Genomic DNA, 21,743 nt, shown 5'->3' with positions numbered 1-21,743 from the left:
CTATCAAGCTTCGAAGCTGGAGAGCCAAAGAAGAGATGAAAAATACATAAAATACCAAAAAGGCAGCAACATCAAAACTCTCGTGAAGGGGTTTACCTAATTAGAAAACTTCTGTTCTAGCTTTTTAGGTAATCAATTCCCTAGTCACAACTTCAAGGAATTTATCAGAAGGCACATAACCATACTAACCTCTAACTCCTCCTTTGACACCAAAGAACCAGAACATCACAAAGAAGGAGCAAGAGATGGTGAATGTACATGTATCAAAACTGATGATTTATATGAATTCAGAACAAACTCATTAAACATGCATAGATTAGTATGCCTCATGACTCAGTGACTAAAGTGTCTGCCTTTGGCTCAGGTTGTGATCCCAGGGTCCTGGGATCGAGTCTTGCATCGGGCTACCCACAGAGAGCCTGTTTCTCCCTTTGTCTATGTCTCTGCCTCTCTCTCTGTGTGTCTCTCATGAATAAATAAATAAAATCATTTAAAAAAAACCACACAGATTAAGCAGTGATTTTAATAATCAGAACAATTTTTAATTCAAACTAATAATAAAAGCAAACTAAAAATACTCACTCTAACAGAGATTGCCTCACAACAAAAATCTTTCCATGTTCTGGAGGTGCTCTCAAATCTCTGGGAAGAGCAAATAATTAAAGAAATATATAAATACTTCAAGTATTTTAAGAAATTTAAACCTATGAGTAAGAGAAAGAGTACTAACAACTACAGCATATAACATTAATAAAGCACCTTCTCACTATGACCCAGGTACTATGTAAAGGGTTTTATGTGCATTATCTCATTTACTCCTGAACAATGCTATGAGGTAGATACATGCATATCTGGGTAGGAAGAGATGTCAGGCACACCTCTCACCAAGCAGCACTCAAAGGCCCAGCTCCTACAGAAATGCATTCCTGGCATCACACACTGACAACCACTCATCCTTCTCCTAAGCATCCCTAAAGTCGTAGGTAGTCCTCTAGCCATATTCCAGTTCACATGTTCTTACTGGTCTGTCCTCTAAAACGGCACTAGAATTTATGATAATCTCCTTAATGTTAAAGGACTTCTAACAATCCCCAACAGCCTCCTGATCTTAAAGGTTACCTCCAGTTACTAAAATCTCACATTTTAAACATCTAGCGTTATCATCTTCTTTAGGGTTTTCTGCATGACCACCCACACTTATCAACTATTAGTGGTCCAAACAGTCTTCCAAAACAGGAATAACTACCAGAGACCATCAGGGCATAAAAGTGAGGAGAGCACAGAATGGCAAATTGGCACACATCAGCCTCTGACAGCTTTCCCTCTGTTTTTCTGGATGCCTGACCAATTACAAACATATATGTGCTTTATTACAAGTGTTGTATAGAGTGCAATAGAGAGGCACTATAATGATGAGGCAAAGAGCATGGGCTTCAGAGCAAGGCTCTGGATTCCAATACCCACTGTGTAATCTTGGACAGGTAACTGTCCCACGCTTTGGTATCCTAATCTGTCGCAAGCAGACTGTTATCATACCTACGTCACCGGGTCATTGGTTTAAATGTATAGCACTCAGCAAGTGTCAGCTCTTTTATAAGTCAGCACGGTCTTAAATGAGGTACAGGCTTGTTATAATCTTCATATTAAAATGAAGACACCCTCCTTTCAAGTGGTGAATCTGCCCAAGGCAACACAGAGCTAATAAAAAGTGGTGCCAGGATGTGAATCCAGGCATTTTTACTGCAGTTCAGATTCTGATCACTGAGCATTATCAGCGTACACGTATGGAGGCACTAAAAGAAACTAATGCAATTCATACTTACTTAGCTCTGTGGTTGTTCTCCCCTTCAAGAACAGAAAAGCTTGTGATAGCACACCCACCATTGTCTAATGATGTTGATTTTTCAATGAGATTGGTCACAAAATCATCAAAGTGACTGCCAACTTCCTTCATAAAAAATGGCTTCAATTCCTAGAATTTTAGAACAAATTAAAAAAATTAGGAACTAATATATGCTTGCAGGTTATTAATATTTCTCCAAAGGATTCTCTTAAATGGAGCTGGATCGAAAGAAATCATGTCATCGGCAAAGAGGGAGAGTTTGACTTCTTTGCCAATTTGAATGCATTTAATGTATTTTTGTTGTCTGATTGTTGAGGCTAGGACTTCCAGTAATATGTTGAATAGCAGTGGTGAGAGTGGACATCCCTGTCTTGTTCCTGATCTTAGGGGAAAGGCTCCCAGTGCTTCCCCATTGAGAATATTTCCTGTGGGTTATTCGTAGATGGCTTTTAAGATGTTGAGGAATGTTCCCTCTATCCCTACACTCTGAAGAGTTTTGATCAGGAACGGATGCTGTATTTTGTCAAATGCTTTCTATGCATCTATTGAGAGGATCATATGGTTCTTGGTTTTTCTCTTGCTGATATGATGAATCACATTGATTGTTTTACAAGTGTTGAACCAGCCTTGTGTCCCAGGAATAAATCCTACTTGGTCATGGTGAATAATTTTCTTAATATACTGTTGTATCTTATTGGCTAGTATCTTGTTGAGAATTTTTGCAATGATGTATCAGATAAAGGGCTAGTTTCCAAGATCTATAAAGAACTTATTAAACTCAACACCAAAGAAACAAACAATCCAATCATGAAATGGGCAAAAGACATGAACAGAAATCTCACAGAGGAAGACATAGACATGGCCAACATGCACATGAGAAAATGCTCTGCATCACTTGCCATCAGGGAAATACAAATCAAAACCACAATGAGATACCACCTCACACCAGTGAGAATGGGGAAAATTAACAAGGCAGGAAACCACAAATGTTGGAGAGGATGCGGAGAAAAGGGAACCCTCTTACACTGTTGGTGGGAATGTGAACTGGTGCAGCCACTCTGAAAAACTGTGTGAAGGTTCCTCAAAGAGTTAAAGATAGATCTGCCCTATGACCCAGCAATTGCACTGCTGGGGATTTACCTCGAAGATACAGATGCAGCGAAACGCCGGGACACCTGCACCCCAATGTTTATAGCAACAATGTCCACAATAGCCAAACTGGAAGGAGCCTCAGTGTCCATCGAAAGATGAATGGATAAAGAAGATGTGGTCTATGTATACAATGGAATATTACTCAGCCATTAGAAATGACAAACACCCACCATTTGCTTCAATGTGGACAGAACTGGAGGGTATTATGCTGAGTGAAATAAGTCAATCGGAGAAGGACAAACATTATATGGTCTCATTCATTTGGGGAATATAAATAATAGTGAAAGGGAATAAAAGGGAAGGGAGAAGAAATGGGTAGGAAATATCAGAAAGGGAGACAGAACATGAAGACTCCTAACTCTGGGAAACGAACTAGGGGTGGTGGAAGGGGAGGAGGGCGGGGGGTGGGGGTGAATGGGTGACGGGCACTGATGGGGGCACTTGACGGGATGAGCACTGGGTGTTATTCTGTACGCTGGCAAATTGAACACCAATAAAAAATAAATTTATTATTTAAAAAAAAAGAAATCCATGTTAATTCAGTAAGTTAAAACAGCAAAATGATTTCTAGAGCTGAGCTATGGTTTCAGAAATAGCTATTGAGAAAGCACCATGATTTATGGCTTTTTAAAAATTTAGACACTTTTATGCATAAATCAAAATGTCAAAGAACCCCCTACTAAATGAACTCCTACAAAAGATATATAAAAACAAGATAAAAGAAATGGTGAAAATGACAGTCTATTTCTCTTCCAATTTTTATCTGGCAAAGAACAAAAAGTAAAACATCAGCATTCTATCACCATTATATAATTCAAGTCCCTTTTCTTCTCAAGCCAATCCTGCACTCCCAAATACCCACCATTTATATTTTAGGTCCTGTCATTTCTGAATGATACCAACATTTATACAATAATGTTTATTCTACCTCCACAGCTGTAGAGTTATCTAAATATAACACATAAACACTTTCATAACATAGTTATATATTTTGGTCCCAAACTATTTTTAACATCTTAAAACTTATATAGCCACAGTTTCTTTTAAATGTGAAGCAAAACAGTATTTCTTCAGGTCTTAACAGGCCACCTACTATACGTATTCAAATTGTATATTTGAGTATTTTTAAATTGGTAGGACTCATCTGCATAAAGCAAAACAAAGTCTCACAAACCTTTCAAGAAATAAATGCTTGTTTCTCTGTTTAGACTGAACCTAAAATATCGGAAGTAGCCTTTCACTAGGTTCTGTTATACCAAGAGTTCAACTAAGTTTCCTAAAGTAATGCCTAAAAATACTAATATATCTAATGAAACTACATGAAGGCTTCTGCAACTGAGACCAGGAAACTAAAGAACCCCATGAAAAACTCCCTTGTTGCTTTCTCCTGCTTCTATTCTTGCTAGGACCTACACCCCCACTTTATACACACGCCTTATGAAACAGATAATGTATGTCCTCCTTGTATAGGTCAAGGAGTCAATGTTTTCTTTGGAGTTTTCCAGCACAATAGATTAACACTTAAGGAGTGACCAGGCAAGGTCATCATGAACCTATCATGAACAGTTTTCCAAGACCCCTGGACTCCAGGGCATAGGTGTTCTAAGTCACCTAAACGTGTGTTCCTGAATGCCTGAGAAGATATGTCACCAGACCACAATCCTCCATAAAAACCCCAGACCCCAATCAAAGACAAGACTCACTCCTCTTTTCTTTTCAAGTCTTCCAGACACTGTCAGTATCTACATCCTCTGTGTTTTCGATAAACTTTGGCTCTCACTTCCTCTTTGGCTGATGTTTGATTTCTATTCTACACAAAGCCAAGGACCCTTGGCTGGTCCTGTGGGACCCACTCTAGTCCTCAAATCCAGTCAATCTGCATCAAAACTGCTGTTTGCAGTTTGGGTCCTGGGCAGTGAGATTACAATACAATCCTAGCTCTCACAAAAAGGCAGACAGATGGAAAATACAAGATATACACATATAAACAATACACAGTAGACTACCTAAGTGTCACTTGAGCAATATTTAGGAGATTAGCAAACAAAGAAAGCAACTAGGTGACGACTAGAAGTATCTTTTTTGAGCTAAGAGTTGAGCTGAAACCTCAAAAACACACAGAAAGAATTAAGATTAAGTGGGAAGCAGTAGAGACAAATACGATGAAAAGCAGTGATGGGAAAGTATTAGCCAAAAAAGGAAATGTGAACAACATAGGTTGGTTTTAAGGACAAAATATAGAGGATCTATGTTCCCTAGAAGAAATAGTTTTTATAGAATTATTTTTTCTTATTTTTTTAAATGTATTCCTGAGAGAGACACACAGAGAGAGAGAGAGGCACAGACACAGGCAGAGGGAGAAAGCAGGCTCCAAGCAGTGAGCCTGACATGGGACTCGATCCCAGGTCTCCAGGATCACATCCTAGGCCAAAGGCGGTGCGAAACTGCTGAGCCACCCAGGTTGCCCTATTTTTTCAGATTAAGGTTACCTAGCAACACCTTATTTTAGTTCTTTTATCTGTTCATTTCAATTATACGTCTATCCTCACATTTTGACATTTTTGAATAGGATACTTCTCCAGGGACACCTGGGTGGCTCAGCGGTTGAGCGCCTGCTTTTGGCCCAGGGCCTGATCCTGGAGACCTGGGACCGAGTCCCACAACAGGCTCCCTGCATGGAGCCTGCTTCTCCCTCTGCCTTGTGTGTCTGCCTCTCTCAATCTGTGTCTTTCATGAATAAATAAATAAAATCTAAAAAAAAAGAAAAAAAGGATACTTCAACAACGACAAAACCAAAAAAAAAAAAAAGAGGTGCTTTCTCTAATCTCTAGATTTGGACAGATTGATAAAGTTTTTTTTTCCCCAGCCTGTTACAAAAATGTTCCCCACAGAAGAGAAGCGCTTATTCTGGGCACTGTTCTAGGCACTAGAGATATAAACCAAGTCCCAGTCTTCATGAAACTTAAAATTCCAGTGAGGGTAGACAGGACAGAGAGAATGCCATCTGATGTTACAGAAAGAAATAGGGCAGAGGTGTAGGGGGCGGGGGAAGGTGTTTTTCACAGAGGTCAAGGAAAGCCTCAAAGATAGCTTGATAGTGGAGATTTGAAGAAGGTAAGAGGGCAAGTTAGTGGATGGATATCTGTGGGAAAAGTAGCAGACAGAAAAAAAGCATTTAGTGTAAAAAGCCCTGAGGCAGGAACCCTGGGCAGTTTAGAGAAACAGTAAGGAAGCAGGGAAGTCATAGCTGAAGAGGAGTGGTAAGAGCTGTCAGAAAAGGAGGAGGGAGTAGGACACCTGGCTGGCTCAGTTGGCAGAGCAAGTGACTTTTGATCTCAAGGTCGTGTTCAAGCCCCACACTGGACATAGCGCCTGCTTTTTAAAAATTTAAAAATAATAAAAAGTAAAGAAGGAAAGGGTGGTGGGCGAGGGCGCAACACCATGTAAGGTCTTAACACTTTGCTCCCTACTCCTATCAGTCCACTGAAATTTTACTCAGCATTATAAAAGAGGCCTGGAGTCTTAAGATGTGGCAAAGAAGTCAAACCTCTTTATTTTAGCTAGGATTCCTCATACTCTGCAATCAGTCTCCTTCCCAATTAACTATTGACTTAGGTAGAACGGAAGCATGAAGAAAAAATCATAATAAATGTTACACAAGTGTCAGTAAAAGCTGTTAAAATCAGGTCCTAATCCACTCAAGGTAAAGAGAGAACAGTCAGTATCCTCTGGCACAAGCTCTTGGTCTTACACAAAACTCACCTGCATACAAGCCTTTGCCTTACACTCCAGAGCTTGCAGCTTCCAGTCCTATAGTGAGAAAACCTCCAACAACCTCCCCACCCCCACCCTCCTTATCAACCATATCCTTTTCTTTTCCCCTTCCCTCTATTTCCCTTCCTTCTTCTCCATACTCCAAAACTCCTACCTTTTCTTCTCTTCCAGTCACTCCAGAAATAAAGAGTATCCTTTGTTACCCAACCCACTATCCAATCCCAGGAACTAAGCAGACCTAGATGACAGGGAGTACTTTGATTCAGCACCTAGGGTGGTGAACAAGATACACACAGCCCTGCTCTGAGCTCACCGTCCATCAGTGAGCAAAGACATAAATTATTAATGGTGCACAGAACACCACAAAAGTGGCAAAATGACATGAGAATGGAGAAAGGGAAGAGAGAAAGTAAAAGAATAAAAGTCACAAGTATCTTTCTTCTTTTCTTTTTTAACGTAGCATTCTATGGAGTACCTTTTAGAAAGCTGGGGGTCAGAGGTTTAAGGATATAAAGTTACACAGCCTGGCTGGTCACTGATGCAAGAACCAGAAGTAGACTGGTGTGGGAACCTAGATGTCCACCCCCCCTTGCCAACATTTCCCCACCCTGTCATGTAAGGCCCCTCTCCCCTCAATTAATACTGAGTAATGCTGGTATTTGAAGAAATCTATGTTATTTGTGTGTGTGTATATGTGTGTGTGATTTTCTATTTTTACTATTTTTTTAAATTTAAGTTCACAGGTATCTTAATAGTGGGAGGGAGTGTGTATATGTGTGTGTGATTTTCTATTTTTACTATTTTTTTTAAATTTAAGTTCACAGGTATCTTAATAGTGGGAGGGCCAGTAAAAGGTGGTGCAGATGTCAAGTCTTTCACAACTGCCTCCACCCGCTATCTATGATCACAATCTCTCACACCCTGGACAGAATACTTCTGGGGGATGCTGAGCTAAAAAGGGACTCATTTTAATATGATTAATTTGTGTTTCCTTTTCCTGTAGCAAAGTTTATATGCGGGGAGGAAAATGATGTCTTTAATGCTGAGTAATAAAGTAGTGAAAGAAATACAAGTTTTTAGCCAGGCAGACCTGGAATCAAATTCTACCCCACTACTTGAGTGTGGCCAGACAAGCTGTATCACTTTTATGAGCAGTTACTCATGTGCAACATTGAGACAAATAACATCTAACTTACTAAATAAACTGTCGTGGGAATTTTAAGAAAAGCCCCAAAATAAATCCCCTGCAAAAAACGCCCAGGGCAGTATCTGACAGTTATCACCCTATAGATACTTGTTGCTCCAACCCAGTGAGAGCTAACCAATGAAGAAAAAAACAAGGTACAATAAAAACCATGCTATAACTATTTTTTATAGATTTTAAATTCCAGTTAACTTATATTAGTTTCAGGTGTACAATATAATGATTCAATATTTCCATACATCACCTGGTGCTCATCAAGTACCCTCCTTAATCTCCATCACCTATTTAAACCAACCCCTCTCCCATCTTCCCTCTGGTAACCATCAGTGTGTTCGCTATAGTTAAGAATCTGTTTCTTGGTTTGCTTCTCTCTTTTTCCCCTTTGTTCATTTGTTTTGTTTCTTAAATTCCACATAAATGGAATATCTTTCTCTGACTAACTTATTTCGCTTAGCAAAATGCTCCAAGTCACTGCAATGCAACTATTAAAAGATAACTATTCAAACTGACCACATTCCTGTCCACGGCATTATACTACCCAGATGCCTAATATTCATTTCTTAATGCTGAGATTTCTCTTTTTCTGAGGAATTAAAGTGCACAGAAACCACTGCCACCAGGACACAAGGAAGAACCTTGTTGTCGGCACCAAGTTTTCTTAGCCTCCTCCTTTCATGTATCCAAATACTGATGAAAATAAACAGTGACTCCTTATTACTGTCACTCCCCCTTAAAAGAGCAAATACAGAAAAATACTACACAAACAGTCCTCTACTCTGCTTTCAGAGTTCTTCCATAATATGAAACGGTCATTAATTAGACTTCACAGGGGCACCTCGGTGGCTCAGTAGGTTAAGCATCTGCCTTTGGCTCAGGACATGATCTTAGTGTCCTGGGATGGTTCAGGTCACAATCGTGGGGTCCTGAGATGGTCAAGCTCCCTGCTCAGCAGGGAGTCTGCTTCTCTCTCCTCCCCTCCCCCTGCTTGTATTCTCTCGTGCTCTCTCTCTCAAAAAAATAAAATCTTAAATAAAAATAAAATAAAAAGAAAAAAGTAAAACTTCACAATGAGAGCACTATAAATCTGAATAACCTAAGTGATATCAGAATCTGAAAAGGCGGTTGAAGTGTTAACAGGCTTTCTAATTTGCTTAACTTCTCAAGCTCATTTCTATTAATTCATTCAGCCCATGGATTACGACTGTCCAAGCATGCTGACAGATAGACAGAAGGACGACCAAAGAAATTAAGAAAAGCAAGGTGCCTAATCCCTATATTTTAAAGCTCAAAGAAACCTCTGGTGCAGGGCTTATTCACTCAACCCTGAAACATGAGCTGAGCCAAAATCAAGAGTCAGACACCCAACCGAATAACACACCAGGCATCCCAAGAAACGTCATTTTTAAAAAAGATTTACTCATTTGAGAGAGCGAGACAGAGTTAAGCCCTGCCAGTGGGGAAGGACAAGCAGACGCCCCAGTGAGCAGGGCGCCTGACTTGGGGCTCAATCCCAGGACCCTGAGATCACAACCTGAACTGAAGGCAGACACTTAACCATCTGAACCACCCAGGCATCCTGAGAAACGTTATTTTTTTAAAAAAAATTTTATTTGAGTACAGTTCACACATAATGTTACATTACTTTGGGGTGTACAACACAGCAATTCAACAACTCCAATTCAACAACTCCGTATGTTATGCTACCCCCACAAGGGTCGCTACCATCTGTCACTATGTAACACTTTTACAATTTTTACAATATACCACTGACTATAATATTCTCTACCCTGTGCCTTTTATTCCCCTGACTTATTCCACAAACTGGAAGCCTGAAGCTCCTTCTCCTTTTCACCCATTTTGCCCATCTCCCTACCCCTCTCCCCTCTGAAAGAAACAGCTGAAGTGGACAACCTCTAATATTCTAAGAATGGGAAACAAGCACCATGAAGCAGAGATCCTATGGTCCGAACACTTAGTGAAGACACAAGTAATCAGAGATGAGGCTGAAGAAGCAGACGGAATAGATAGAGCACGACAGACCTTTAGGCCACTTTAAGAACTTTTCATTTTCTCCTAAGGGCAACTGGAAACCAATGATGGTTTAAACACAAGTTTTAAAAACATGTTTTGCATTTTAGAAAGAAATCTTCAAAAGAGCTTTCCAAGTAGAGGTTACCTTGACCGGAGTCCTAAAAATGAGGAAAGAGCAGGGTCATTTATGAACAGATTAAAAAATCACCCTTTCAAAGGCACAGAAGCATGAAAAAAAAGTAGAAAGAAACACAAAGTGAAAACGTGTACTGAGTACGGTGTATGAAAAATTATATTCTGACTGTACAATGTCCTATCACTGCTAGTCCGTGAGCTAATGACATAGAATCTTCTAACCTCACCCTGGCATGGCACCAGAAACCAGACCTTTTTGGGCAAAACAGGTAACAAAATAGAATACGTAATACAATGTTTAGGTTTTAAACTTAATTAACCCAAGAGAAGTTTCCCCTGGAGCACCTGGGTGTCTCAGCGTGGAGCGTCTGCCTTTGGCTCAGGCCGTGATCCCAGGATCCTGGGATCGAGTCCCACATCAGACTCCCTGCAGGGAGCCTGCTTCTCCCTCTGCCTATATCTCTGCCTCTTTCTCTATGTCTCTCAAGAATAAATAAAATCTTTAAAAAGAGAGAGAGAGAAAGAGAAAGAGAGGTTCCCCCTAATAATTCACTTTAAAGCTACTGCATCTTATTTGCTTTTCATTGCACTTAATACAATCTGAAAATCCATATATTTCTGTTCTGTGATGTCTTAAGGTCTGCCTCCCCCACCTGACTTTAAACAGCATGTCTTTTTGTTAACCACTGAAAACCTAGCTCTCAGCAAAGCAACTGGCAAGACTGTAGGCGTTAAGTCTATTTCCAAACAGCTTTTGAAACCAACCTCTGGCACTGAAACTCCTACTCACACCACTGCTGACTTTACTCAATGTCTATCACAAAGCAGAAAGTACTTGTCTAAAAGAGCTTCCTAGCCCTGGTTTCTTTCTAAAAGCTAGGAAGGAAAAGGAACTAAAAATCACTATCGTTGCTATTGTTGGTAATGGCTGTGATTTATTCAATGTCTGTGACTACTATATGCCAAATACTGTGTTGGGGGCTTTTATGTTAGTTCTGGTTTTAAAACAATCTTTGTGAAATAGACAACATAATTCGTATTTTACTAAGAGAGATCTAAACTTGAACAAATCAAGTAATGTGACTTGCCCAAGGTCTCACAAAGAACTTGCAAGCAGAATTACGATTAGAACCCCCAGTCTACAGGACTCAGAGTTCATGTAACATTATATTGCTTTCCACTGTACTTGATCTAAAATATTTTCTAGGGACAGCTGGGTGGCTCAGCGGTTGAGCATCTGCCTTTGGCCCAGGACGTGATCCTGGAGTCCTGGGATTAAGTCCCACAGCGGGCTCCCTGCATGGAGCCTGCTTCTCCCTCTGCCTGTGTCTCTGCCTCTCTCAATGTCTCTCATGAACGAATAAATAAAATCTTTTTAAAAATATTTATTTTCTATATTAGTAGTACCATAAGCCAAAAAAGCAAAACCTAAAAAAAAGAGTAAAAAATGTACATGTAGCCTGAAAATAGCAGGTAATCTAATACATTAGTCCTCTCACAAGCATTTCATTTGACTACACCATGTAAAAGAGATTCAGTCATAAATAGTGCATTGTAATAAATTCTTCCTCAGTATTAATAAAAAACCTGTTTAGAAATCTTGAGTATAAGTATTGCATAATCTTTAATATACAAAGCCAAAGGTTTTGATAATCTGGCAACTAATGAAATCAGAGCTCTAAATTATAAGCCCTTTTTATTTAAAATAAAATTCATCCCGAGCTGTCTCTCAACTTAAGTTAGACTATGATATTCCTGACATCATATTATTACCAATTCAAACTGAGCCAAAACACATTTATTTATCTTCATTTACTCAGAGAGCTCCCAGCTCCCTCATCTTATCTAATTGATATATTTGCCATTTCTCACCATCTCTACCAACCTCCCTCATTCAGCCATTGTTAAATGCTAGAAAATCAGAGACTAGTAAAAATACATTCCTTGTAGTTAACAAATAATATTCATAAAATGATTGTGATATTATTTTAATATCACATTTTCAAAGAATCTTTTAACACTAAAAACCCACAAAATAATGCTTAAAAATATATAACTGAACATATAAACTGATGCTGATTTTGCCGACATACCTATGATGTACGTGTCGACATATATCTACACTGTCTATGTGGATCTGTGTCTATGAGGGAAGAAGGAAAACAAAACATTGGGGGTGGGGGCAAAACCAAAATGTTCCTCAATCAGCAATATGCAGAGTACTACCATTGGACTAGTTTTGATGTTTTGGATTCTCATTAACATAAAATAAAGGGGGCAGCCCTGGTGGCTCAGCGGGTTTAGCGCCACCTTCAGTCCAGGGCGTGATCCCGGAGACCCAGGATTGAGTCCCACATTGGACTCCCTGCATGGAGCCTGCTTCTCCCTCTGCCTGTGTCTCTGCATCTCTCTCTGTGTCTCTATGAATAAATAAATAAAATGTTTAAAAAAATAAAATAAAATAAAGGGTAACTACCACCTGTAAGGTCTTCAATACATTTCTAAAATTATGTAATTTCTTATTACAAATACTTACACTAACATCACTTCACAGTTTTCAAAGAACATTTTCAAGGTATCTAATTCAGTTGTTTCCTCTTGTTTATCCATATTATACATGGTGTTCTTAGCTGGCATGAGGATGGAAACCATGACTTCTTAAGAATCCCAGAACCTAACATAGTGCCTGACAAAGGAATCAAGTAGGTAATTTATGGAGCTAGTTACTACTGATCATTCCTAAGAGGGCGATAGGAGAGGCACCTTTCTGCATTTTGTAAGTGATGAAATCATAAAGAACAATAAACTGATTTTCCCAAGGTTCATGGAAGGAGACTGGAGGACATATCTATCTATCTATCTATCTATCTATCTATCTATCTATCTATCTATATCTATCTATCTATATCTATCTATCTATCTATCTAAGCAAAATGAAAAAAGGCAGAAAGGGAAATATCAGAAGGATACAGTCCCACTGACACAGCCAAAAGAAGACTTGATCAGAAGATCGAGAGCAGGAAAGCAGAATGGACAGTAGTAGAGGCTGTCAATTGTCAACTCACTTCTTTTCCTAACTCAATCTGCTCCTTGAAACTCAGATGAAATGGCTCTAGTCATCTGTACAATGAAAAGGAGGATCACAGCCTACAAAATGTAAAGCACAGAGGTAGAAGGGACCAGGGTTCTGCAGGGCCACAGAGTCACCATGACTGTTCTAAATTTCCCACTTCTAGATCATTTACAAGAGACAGCAATACATATCTATTGTTCAAGACACAATTATGTGAGTTTATCTACTACAGCACAACCTCACTTCAACATATACAATAACCAAAGAATTTCTGGGCAGAAAAGACTTAGGCTTATCTCTCCAGCAGTCTGCCAATAAATGAAATAGATTGGCATTATCCAAATACTGTTTTAAAGATTTTCTTTTTTTTTTTTTTTTTTTAAGATTTTCTTTTTTTTAATTCATGAGAGACACAGAGAGAGAGACAGAGACACAGAGACAGAGACAGGCAGAGGGAAAAGCAGGCTCCGGGCAGGAAGCCCGATGTAGGACTTGATTCCAGGACTCTAGGATCATGCCCTGGGCCGAAGGCAGGCTCTAAACCGCTGAGCCACCCAGGCGTCCCCCAAATACTGTTTTAAAGAGGTTACTTGATTGAGCAATAAACCATAAAGAGAAGTCCTCTTCATATCATGCAGACATGACATCTGAGCCTTACTCATTACAGTTTGCTGATTTAATAGTTAGGCAACAGCATAAGGTACTGACGTGTAACACAGTATTTTGAATGCTACACCAGAAGGAAATGAACTATGTCGCAATAAATGCTTTTAAGAAACAGAAATGGGAATTATTCATTCCTCACATTAGACCTAGTATTCCCTCTATAAAGTTGTGTGCATTAATAAAAGTTCTACAAATATGGATAAAAGTTCTACAAATATTGATAGTACTCCCTTTTACCTCTTCTCACATTCACTTTTTTCTGGAAAAGTGCTTGCTTCAAGGACAGGAGCCCAGTGTCTAGACCAGAGCTGTACTGTGTGGCCCTGCCCTTCTGGCCAAAATCCAATTTTCTCTCTCATAACTCTGAAACTCTAAGCTTAAAATGAGGGACTGAAAACCTGATTAACTGAAAAATTCAGAAATACCTGAACTCTTGCTATTAAAGGCTTTCCATTTTCAAAGCGTAAGTGTTCAACTTCTAGGATCCTATGAGCTGCATTAATATCTTTCAAATGTTTCCTTTTATACTTAAATAAGCTCAAGTAGGTTTCTTTTATTTGCAACCAAAGAAATAGTTTCAAATAATTTCATTAACAAATGTTAAAGTTAATAAATTAACAGTAAATTGTTTGGGACTTAATCACCTGAATTTCCCGTGGACTGTTCCAAGAGCTTTTAAGTCTTGTTATAACACAATTCTAAGGACTTCAAAAGGTCATGAATAAAGTCTATATAAGTTGTATAATCTCACTCGCACCGGATTTTTTTTTTTTTTTTAGCACCGGATTTTTTAATTAAAGACTTAAACTTTTTTATGATAGCATTTGGACCTAATCATGACCTTTAATAGATTCAATCAGTTCAAACCACTAATTTCATCATCATCATCTCCACCCCCCCTTGTTTGTCTACCCTTCAGACTAAAGAGCTTACTCAGTATTTGACAACTTTTTCACACCTTTCTTTAATATGAACTCTTCTATCTATACATCCTAACCTTCAGAGTTCTTTGTCAGTTGCCAGTTTAGCAAATATGTATGTAGGACACCTAGTTAAATGTGAATTTGATAAATGACTTTTTTTAGTCTAATTCTATCTTGAATATTTTGCATAATGTCTAAAAAGTTATTTATCTGAAATTCAAATTTAACTAAACATATTTTACCTGACAATTCCAATTTTGTGGAGCTGAAAGAGTTGCCCATTTCCTTTATACCAGGAATACAGTGAATCAGGAGCAAAGTTTAGGTTAGCTACACAATGACACCGACTATTAAGAGTTGAAGGGAACCCTGGGGATAGCTAGTCCCATGTTCTCACCTTTAAGATTAGGGAAAGATGGTCCAATGTAGCTGAGTGAACTGGGTCAGAGCAGGACTCCAAATTACAAATGACTAGAAAGAGTTTTGATTTTCATTTGTTTTAAAAATTATTTCTAGGAGAAGCTAGGTGGCTCTGTCAGGTTAAGCATCCAACTCTTGATTTCTGCTCAAGTCATTATCCCATCAGGGTCTTAAGATTGAGCCCTGCCTTGGACTCCACATCTGCACAGAGCTTACTTAAGATTGTCTCTCTCCTTCTCCCTCTGCCCCTCCCCTTCTCTAAAAAACAAGAACAAGTAAATTTCATGGCTCTGAACAATATTCACATACCTGTCAACCTCAATAGTTGTTCACATTAGTAAATAACCCATAAAAAACAACAATGAAATGTAACCACTTAGAGATTGCTCTTGTAAATGGGAGAATTTAATAAAATTATGTATGTAGGGGCACCTGGATGGCTTAGTCGGTTAGGCATCTGCCTTCAGCTCAGATCATGATCCCGGGGTCCTGGGATCAAGCCCATGTCAGACTCCCTGCTCAGTGGGGAGTCTGCTTCTGCCTCTGACCCTCCCCCTTCTTTTTTTTTTTTTTAGGATTCCATTTATTCATGAGAGATGCACAGAGAGGCAGAGACATAGGCAGAGGGAGAAGTAGGCTCCACGCAGGGAGCCCGATGCGGGACTTGATCCCAGGACCCCAGGATCACGCCCTGGGCCAAAGGCAGGCGCTAAACCGCTGAGCCACCAAAGGATCCTGACCCTCCCCCTTCTCATGCTCACTCTAACTCGCTCTCTCTTAAATAAATAAATTTTATTTTATATATATATATATATATATACACACACATATATATGTATATATATATCTATGTATGTATTTTAAAATTTATTTATACATAGCATACATATATATGTATACAAAGCACCTAGTACAAGACCTAGCCCATAACAGGACTTCTAAATGTAGTTAGTTCCCTTCTCCTCCCTGCCTGGTTAGCCAGTCTAGAATATTAAGCAATTACAACAGCTTCCTATCTTGTCTCATATCTAAACTCTACATATTATCTTCAACTTTGCTATCAAAATAGCATTCCTAGTGTACCTCCCTCAAAAACGTTCCAAGTAATAAATAATGCCAAGATGTTCAATCTCATTTGATATCAAATTGTCAATTAAAACATTCCTAAGTTGAATCACCTATAAGTTCACCAAAAGAATTTTCGTGATTCATTCATAACAAAACACTGTGTAATAAATACAGAGTATATATACTAAAAGTATACCCTAAGTTCTTAGAAGCATAAAGACATCACTTCAAGCTACTATTTAGCAAACTACAGAAGCAGTCACATTTTAGCCAGAATTTGAAGGATATACAGTATTTTGACTGGTGAAACAGGAAGTTAGAGAAGGTTTCAAGTAAAAAGAGCTTTGTGAACAGGGCATGAAGGTAGAGAAAAAAATGCTTTACAATCTAGTCCGTTTTCCAACTATATTTTTCTTTTCTGTCATGCCCCAACAGACACACAGATGCCAATAAAATAGCATTTCCAAGACAGTCTAAGTTTTCCACCTCCATACTTCTGCTCAAGCCATGCACTCCCTAACAACAGGAATCTGATTCTAGATTTACTGCAGACCTATTATTTACTATTATTCACTATAAACCATGATAGGTGATAGATCCTTTCATAAAGCACTTGCACAGATATTCATACAGACACATTCAACCATATCACAGTTCACCAAAATCAAGTTCTGCTGGTAAAAGTCAGAAAATGAGTGTAGTCGATGGAAAGGGAGAGAAAAAAGCGATCTGGTTTTAAATGTAGGATGACAGGACACCTGCATGGCTCAGCAGTTGAGAGGCTGCCTTTGGCCCAGGGAGTGATCCTGGAGTCCTGGGATCAAGTCCCGCATTGCACTCCCTGCATGGAGCCTCCTTCTCACTCTGCCTGTGTCTCCTCTGTGTGTGTCTCATAAATAAACAAACAAACAAACAAATAAATAAATAAATAAATAAATAAATAAGTAAAATAAATAAATAAGTAAAATAAATGTAGGACAACAAAGTGGCAGGACAGTGTCAACTGATAAGAAAGGTAAATTATTCTTTAAGCAACTGAGCATTAACATTTTTCCTAAACAAAGCTCCTTATCCTAATCTATAGTTTTGTTTCTAGGACAGGAAGCCACTTACCTCTGCCTCTGCTGTCAACTGTATCTTCTTTGCCATCAACTGTTTTATGTCAATCTTACCTAAGGAAAGAAAAAAAGGTAACCTTCAATTGATGGATTTAACTACTAACTAGCACTATTTAAATCATGAAGTTGAAAAGCAAGCAAAAGAGGATGACTATGTAAATAAATAGTACAATCACAAAATAACACAACTCTTAAAAAATGAAGCATGGGTAGTATCAACAGAAGGAAATTTAAACATGAAAATGTTAAGAGGAAAACAAAAATTTATGTACACATGGTAATCACAATTTTATTAACCATATGATGCTATAAGATCCAATTCTGACCATATGAGAAATTAGATTCTCTAAATGGATCTTGTAACTGTGACTACAAAAATACACAAGCAACAGAAAAATTGAATATACTGGACTTCATCAAAATTTATTTTGAAACGTTTTTGCTGCAAAGGATAACATGAGGAAGTAAAAAGACAACCCAAAGGAAAAAAAAAAAAAAAACATTTGCAAATCTGATCAGAGAATTATATATATAAAGAACTCTAAAATATATAAAGAACCCTTATAACTCAATAAAAAGACAAGTAATCCAATTTAAACATAGGCAAAGTATCTGAACAGACGATGCTCCCCAAAATATATACAAATAGCCAATACCACATGGAAAAATGCTCCACATCACTGGCCACCAGGGAAATACAAATCATAACCATGATGAAACAGCACTTTGCATCCACTAGACCTATAATCAAAAATAACAAGTGTTGGCCACTGTACACCATAAACTTATACAATATTAATGTGTCAATTTGATTTCAATAAAGCTGGGGGTGGGGGTTAAGAGTCATACATGCAGGAAAATTTGAGAAGAGTTATTTCAGGGACTGGATGTGATAGCTCTTCTGCAACACAATTACAGAAGTATTTATAAACACCTGTAACAACAATATTTAGAAGAACAGTATCTGCTTGGTAAGAATAAAACAAGAGGTTTTGTTTGTTTGTTTGTTTGTTTGTTTCAGGGGAGGGGAAGGGAGTAAAAAAAAAATGTTGGCCAGGACATGAAGAAATTAAAACCCTCCTACATTGCTAGTGGGAATGTAAAATGATGCTCTGAAAAAAAAAGTCAGCAAGGTCCTCAAAAGGTTTAACAGAGCTACCACATGACCAAGAAATCCCAGTCCTATATATACACACAAGGGAAATGAAATATGTCCAGCCAAAAACCTGCATACGAATGTTTATAGCTGCAATATTCACAATAACAGAAAGTAAAAACGACTCCAATATCCATTAACTGATAGATTAATAGAACGTGGCTGATCCATATAATAAAATATTATCTAGCAATAACAAGAGAGAAACACTGAGGCATGCTTTAATATGGATGAAACTTGAAAACAGCTAAATGAACGCCACAAAGGACTACATATTTGTAGGATTCCATGTACATGAAATAGAATAGACAACTCTACAGAGACAGAAGGCTGGTGGTTGCCCAGGGATCAGGGGTAGGAGTGTGAGGAATGTGGAATGACTGCTAATGAATGGGTACAGAGTTGCTTTCGCTTTTGATTTTTTTGGGGGGGGTTGGGGGGGGTGATGAAAATATTCAAAAATTCATTTTATTCTAATTTCCTTATTCTGAAAGATTCCTTTCTGTATATTAAGTCACATTAACGTAGCTCCCTAACATTTAACCAACTGAGGTTTGGAGTCAGTTATTAACTAATAGGAGCATCTTTTTCATGATTTTAAAGAAAATTTTATTTGCAAGGTATTAAAATATCTGTTTTTAATTAGAATTTGTTGCTCTGTATGACTCCCATATACATTGGGTATTTTGATTTATTACTGTCACAGATTTGCAGACAGTTCCTTATTTTTGTACTGAATCATAGTACTATTGTAATTTAAGCAAGCAGCTGTCTGCCCTTTTAGTAAAATATGGGAAGAGTCTTTTTTTTTTTTTAAATATTATTTATTTATTCATGAGAGCCAGAGAGAGAGAGAGGCAGAGACTCAAACAGAGGGAGAAGCAGGCTCCATGCAAGAAGCCCAATGTGGGACTCAATCCCGGGATTCCGGGATCAAGACCTGAGCCAAAGCCAGATACTCAACCACTGAGCCACACAGGCGTCCTGGGGAGAGTTCACTTTGAATGAAATTTGCCTTCATTCATGAATTTGTCTTCATACATAATATTTTGCATAAGAGCCTAGCTGGGTTTTAGCTTTTGGTTTTACCTATTAAAAGTTTTTAAAGTCTTTTTGATAAAATTTCTAACTCGTATCCTTTCTATCTGAAGAAAACAAAATTCTTTAAACAAAAAAAAAAACCTTTTTTAAAAAATTTTCTTTAGCAAGACATTCGTAGCTTAAATCAATACTTTTAATGTAATTGTACAAATAGTAATGCAAAAGCTAATGTCCATTCTATTTAATTTGATGCCCATTAACAGTTGCATACACTGCTCATTTTACTTGCTAAAATAATTTTTATTGAACTTTTTGATAAGGTTAGATTTTTCTTTGAGTTAGAGTTCTACTGGAATTCATTCAAGTCCAATATAGACTTACTGATCTTGAAATGGTATATTTCATTTTATATTTTTCTCATTTTCTTTTTTTTTCAAAGCCTATCTTCAAATATTACAGAATCTTTTTCCAGAAAAGGAATTTTATAATCTAATAGCAAACGTTATTTTATCTTTTTAATTGAAATGTCAAGTTACCTATTATACTATCGGAACCCATCAGACATCATCATGTGTAGACCCTCCACACAAATAAATGAATAGAGCAGACTGGGGGCTGAAACACATGGAACAGAAGACTACAACTTCTAGTTTGAGGTCTTTGTAAGAAACTATAACATAACTTCTTATCATTTTAGTAGTATTTTTTTTAATGAGAATTTGTTTCTCATCTATTCTTGGCAAAATTTGCTTGAGTATTTTTGTTTCAGTATTAACAATTGCTACAGAATATTATACTTACAAGGGAGAGTGAAGGGCACTCAACACTGTAAGTAATTTCCCCGAAATATTTACTTTGCCAGTGCTTTAGAAAGAAAACCACAGGCCCAAAATGGAGTTGCATATAAGACACGTCACCAAAACAAGGAACCTACCCTAATTAAAGTTGCTCACTTCCAGAAATGTAGTTTTAACCAATCAGGAATTTTCTGGTCAGCGTCAATGAGGTTACCTGTCACATGGTCCTCTCTATCACCACTCCTCTCACCAAAGGAAAATAATCCAGCCTAAAAAGACCTTTCACTTAAGGGAAGGTGGTCTTGCCGGAAACTATCCTTTCTTTTCTTTGTGAACTGTTCTACCCTGTTTCTGCCTATAAAATCATTCCATCCTGCACAGCTACTCTGAGCTCCCCTCTACTTGCTAGATGGGATGAATCAAAGCCAATTAAATCTTCAAGTTCTCCCAGTAGAATCTGTTAAAGATTTATATATTGTCGAGAGACAGTGCAAGTAGTGGGCAAGGGCAGAGGGACAGAGTCCCAAGCAGACTCCACTTTAAGCAGTTCAGCTTAGAGCCTAACACAGGGCTCGAAGACCCTGACATCATAATCTGAGCTAAAACCAACAGTTGGTTCCTTAACTGACTGAACCATCCAGGCGCCCTCATGCTGCTGAATTTTTGTTTTTTAACACCAGAATGAACTCTGGGGGATTATTTGGGCTAACTTAAATTTAATAACTCTCTCTCTCTCCCTATTCTAAAAGTAATCTTCATTCAGAAAATTAATATCCCAATGCCCTACCTAAAAAGAGCTCTAACAGAACCACTTATTATCCTATGGTACCAAGTAACTAACATTAATATTTTGGTAAATATAATTTGTCCTTCTACTTTGGCAAATACACATATTATAAATGTACATATTATAAAAATGGACTCATAGTTTTGGAACTCACTTTTTTCACTTAATATATTGTGAATATTTTTCTATGTCATTACATACTCCACTACATCATTTTTATTGGTTTACTATTGTTTTTATGGCTGAAATATAATTTATTTAATCCCCCATTGGATCTTTAGACTATTTTCATCCTTTCACAGTACTGCACTTGGAAAATTAAGCATGGAAAATGAAAAGGTCCCAAATGCATCCTATGGGCAGCCCCTGTGGCCCAGCAGTTTAGCGCCACCTTCTGCCCAGGGCATGATCCTGGAGACCCAGGATCGAGTCCCATGTCAGGCTCCCTGCATGAAGTCTGCTTCTCCCTCTGCCTGTGTCTCTGCCTCTCTCTCTCTCTCTCTCTCTCTCTCTCTCTCTGTGTGTGTGTGTCTCTCATGAACAAATAAAATCTTA

The 21,743-nt window shown here is 38.1% G+C and overlaps 1 protein-coding gene across 2 annotated transcripts in view; it reads right to left on the bottom strand.

Moving 5' to 3' along the window:
* Positions 1–21,743, bottom strand: part of SOAT1 (sterol O-acyltransferase 1) — a 74,899-nt gene that overhangs the window by 17,504 nt on the left and 35,652 nt on the right. Inside the window, exons 2-5 of one of the 2 annotated variants that reach the window (XM_072733133.1) lie at positions 18,064–18,148; positions 17,403–17,461; positions 1,824–1,972; positions 583–642 (exon numbers count right to left, since the gene is read on the bottom strand). In XM_072733133.1, the coding sequence (XP_072589234.1) occupies positions 583–642; positions 1,824–1,972; positions 17,403–17,461; positions 18,064–18,085 (290 nt within the window). In that variant the 5' untranslated portion in view covers positions 18,086–18,148. The remainder of the gene's footprint in view (positions 1–582; positions 643–1,823; positions 1,973–17,402; positions 17,462–18,063; positions 18,149–21,743) is intronic. The other variant, XM_026001219.2, reaches the window with a different exon arrangement.

This window comes from Vulpes vulpes, chromosome 13 (genome assembly GCF_048418805.1).
Source record: "Vulpes vulpes isolate BD-2025 chromosome 13, VulVul3, whole genome shotgun sequence".
Taxonomy (NCBI): domain Eukaryota; kingdom Metazoa; phylum Chordata; class Mammalia; order Carnivora; family Canidae; genus Vulpes; species Vulpes vulpes.
Note: the sequence above shows the minus strand (reverse complement) of the source record. Positions and strands in the feature narration are given on the sequence as shown.